The 3,282-nt window shown below is 35.3% G+C and overlaps 1 protein-coding gene across 1 annotated transcript; it reads left to right on the forward strand.

Moving 5' to 3' along the window:
• The first annotated feature begins 1,424 nt into the window (after positions 1-1,424).
• On the forward strand, positions 1,425-2,818 carry LOC148200835 (uncharacterized). Its single transcript, XM_088111600.1, has one exon. The coding sequence runs from the start codon at positions 1,547-1,549 to the stop codon at positions 2,816-2,818; it is 1,272 nt and encodes a 423-aa protein (XP_087967726.1). The 5' UTR covers positions 1,425-1,546.
• The last annotated feature ends 464 nt before the right edge of the window (positions 2,819-3,282 follow it).

The raw sequence follows: 3,282 nt of genomic DNA on the forward strand, positions 1-3,282 counted from the left end.
CCAATTTCTGATTTGCCTCACAATACTCTGTCCATTGATTTGATTAGCATGGTCCACTGATTTCTGAATTAGTTTAGGACATTATTCTTGACTGGTTTGGTCCATTGTTTCTGTCCAGTGTAATTCATTGAATTGTTGAAAAGGCTGCTCTAGTCATAATCAGTTGTGCATCAATCTGTTTTAATTACCAATGTATCAACCAGTTTTCACAAGTGATTAAAGCACCTAAATTCCAGTTCTGCCTTGGTGGTTGAATTAATTAGGTGGTTATTTTCTGCATTGAATTACATCCAATCTGAATTTAATTCACTGTGCTGGATTCTGTTGCTGGATTCTGTTGAGATTTAGGTGTGCAGAGCTGATGTGAATGAATCATTAGTTGAGCAGAATATTACTGAAGAAACAGTAGCAGAAAAAAAAAAAAACCTCAGTGTGGAGCTTGGAACAGGCTAGAAACAACCATTCAAACAGGGAAGTTGCCTAATTTACCCTTTGTTATGAATTGATATTCTGTTTTAGCTTGTAAGTGATGTAAGTGATAATATTGAATGAATATCCTGCTGATTTTGGTTGAAAATTAACTATGCAGAATATTTGGAACCGTTTGAGAGCAAATAGGAATGATGTTTGAGAGTTTAGTTTGAGCAGATGTTTATTGAGAAAACAGCAACCTAAGCACTTCCTGTGGAAGTTTTGAACTGACGGGATTTTCTTTTACCTTAAATGGCTTATGCTTTGCTTGAACTGTTCTTGTCATGGTTTGTAATTACTTGTACTGTGTGAATTGTTGATGTTGGTCTGAATATCTGTGCAGGTTTTCTCTGTGCAACACATAGTACTGGACAGTCAATAGGAACCTTTCTATGTGCAACACATAGTACTGGACAGTCAATAGGAACCTTTCTCTGCATCAAGTGTACAAGCCCAAGAAAAGGGAATACTCATTTAATTGTAAATTCCCTCTTTCAATATGTTCGTTAACTGTCTCTGATCCAGCTTTGTACATTTGTGATTGTAGAGTTGAACCCAAGAGCTAGGAGACTCCAACGTTGTCCAGAAGCAACCAAAAAGTGGAACACTAGCTTCTTCATGCGGATTTGAATCAGGACCAGGATTGAAGCATAGCTGTTATTTTTTTTTAATTGTTTCTTCATCTGGTGTTGTAATAGGCTATATTGTTAGTTTTCTTAATTTCATTGTAAAAGGCCATTCAAAGTCCAAGTGTCTTGGAAGAGTCCTTGGTGCTCTTTCAACTCTTGGCAAAACTTTTCTTGTTTGTGTTTAATTTCTTTTAGTGTCTTACGTTTAGGGTGATTTAGAAGAGTCTCGTTTATTAGTGTTTAATTGTTGTGATTGTTTGTGAGTTGTATCCTTTGATTTTAAAAGAGATTTTAGTTTAAAGGATAACTAGTAGTAACCTAAGACATTTCTGGCAAGGCAAGACTTGGTACTTAAGCAGTCTTCATGACTCACCTCTCTTACCTGGGACTTGTCTAAGTGTGAATCTTGTATATCTTTTACACTAGAAAAACTTTTAGAAACAAAGATGTTTTGTTATTCATACAAGTCTTCTAGGAATTTTAATTTTGATAAGCAACTTAGTTACAAAGAAATCAAAAGAGAACATGATAAAGCTAGAAGGAAGTCTTGTTCATCTTATGAATTTGATAGGATTGAAGATGATTTATATAAACAAGCTAGTGAAAACATTCCATTCTTTGGTGATGATATTGGTGCATTAACATACCTAGCTTGGGAAAAGGAAATTAATGACATGCATTCATTCATGGTGAGAAAAAGTAAATATGAATCCTTCTATTCTAGAGAGAATGAATCTTATATTCTTAGTCTTTACACTTCTAGTTTTAAAAAGCATGCAAGAGAGTGGTGGGATGATAGGCAATATCATGTTGAGATAGGTAGACAATATCCCATTCATGATTGGAATGAATTGAAAGCTTGTATGAGAAGAAAATTTGTGCCTCGAGAAATTGAAAGGAACTTAGAACTTATGAGAGAGCTTATTAGAAAAGGTGAGTCATTCATTCAAAATTTAAGTGGGTTCTCCCGTAGGGAAAGTGAGTTTCTAGAAAAACTCAAGAGGCTATGGGAAGAGACAAGCAAACATAGAATTGAGAGGTTAAAAAGAGAAAAACAAAAGCAAGAAGTAAGAGAAAAAAGAGAAATAGAGAGAAGAGAAGAGGAAGAACGAAATAAAAGAAAAGAGGAAGAGAGAAAGAGAAGAGAAGAGGAAGAAAACAAGAGAAGAGATGAGGAAGAAAGAGAAGAAGAGAAAAGAAGAGAGAAAGAGAGAAAAGAAACACATAGAAGAGAAAAGGAAGAAGTTGAAAGGATAGAAATGGAAGAAAAGAAATCAAAGCAACTAAGGGCAACATCTCCTCCTACATTAGAAGTCAAACTCTTAAGGGGAGGTTTTCTATCCTCTCACTCTTATCCATTTATATTTGAATTTTCCAAATTTCACTTTTCTTTCAAAGAATTGGCCACTCCATCTTTAAAAATGTTATCACTTTCAACACATGCAAATTTCCAACTTGGGTTATGGTTACCTTTATGGTTACCAATAACTCAAGATACAAATAAAATTTCAAATGAAGAAAGGTTTCTTTGTTATATTAAAATTAAAAATTTCAAAATTTGGAAACCTTCTTCTACACATATTCTTTTATATATCTTATTGGGTCAAAGAAAACTAATTAGAGATATGTTTGATGCTTATTGCAAATGGATATTTGACCCAGGAGGAACCCTTATGAAGCTAACAAAAATAAGTCTTCAAAAGCACCATCAGATTTGAGGACAAATCCTTTCCAAGGGGGAGGGGATGATACGCGGGGACCAAGGCTAATTAGTTTAGTATAGTATTTCTTTTACTTTTATTAAAAACATGTGTAAAAGGTGTTAGGCATGTGCTAGATAGGAGGGACTTTTAGTCCTATATATAGACATGCCACCACCTCTTGTAAGGGACTTTTGAGAATAATGAATTAAACTTTCTGTAAAGAGAACTCCAGAAATTAATTCCCTTGAAAGTCAAAGCTAGAGAATCCCAAAGGATCTCCTCTAGCCACCTTCCCTTCACACCATCCATTCTCTCATTTTCCAAATCAGATTTTTCTTTCAGCCACCCTACATCACGCTCCTCCAATCATTTACTTCCGCGTGGCTTGTGTCATCCCATCGCTGATACGCGAGCCTGTCCCTGGAAGGCTCCTACGCTAACTCCTCATTTTGTTCTCTCTCAACCATTCGAGAGAGCAA

This window comes from Vigna umbellata, chromosome 4 (assembly GCF_029865625.1).
Source record: "Vigna umbellata cultivar VRB3 chromosome 4, Vumbellata_1.0, whole genome shotgun sequence".
NCBI lineage: Eukaryota > Viridiplantae > Streptophyta > Magnoliopsida > Fabales > Fabaceae > Vigna > Vigna umbellata.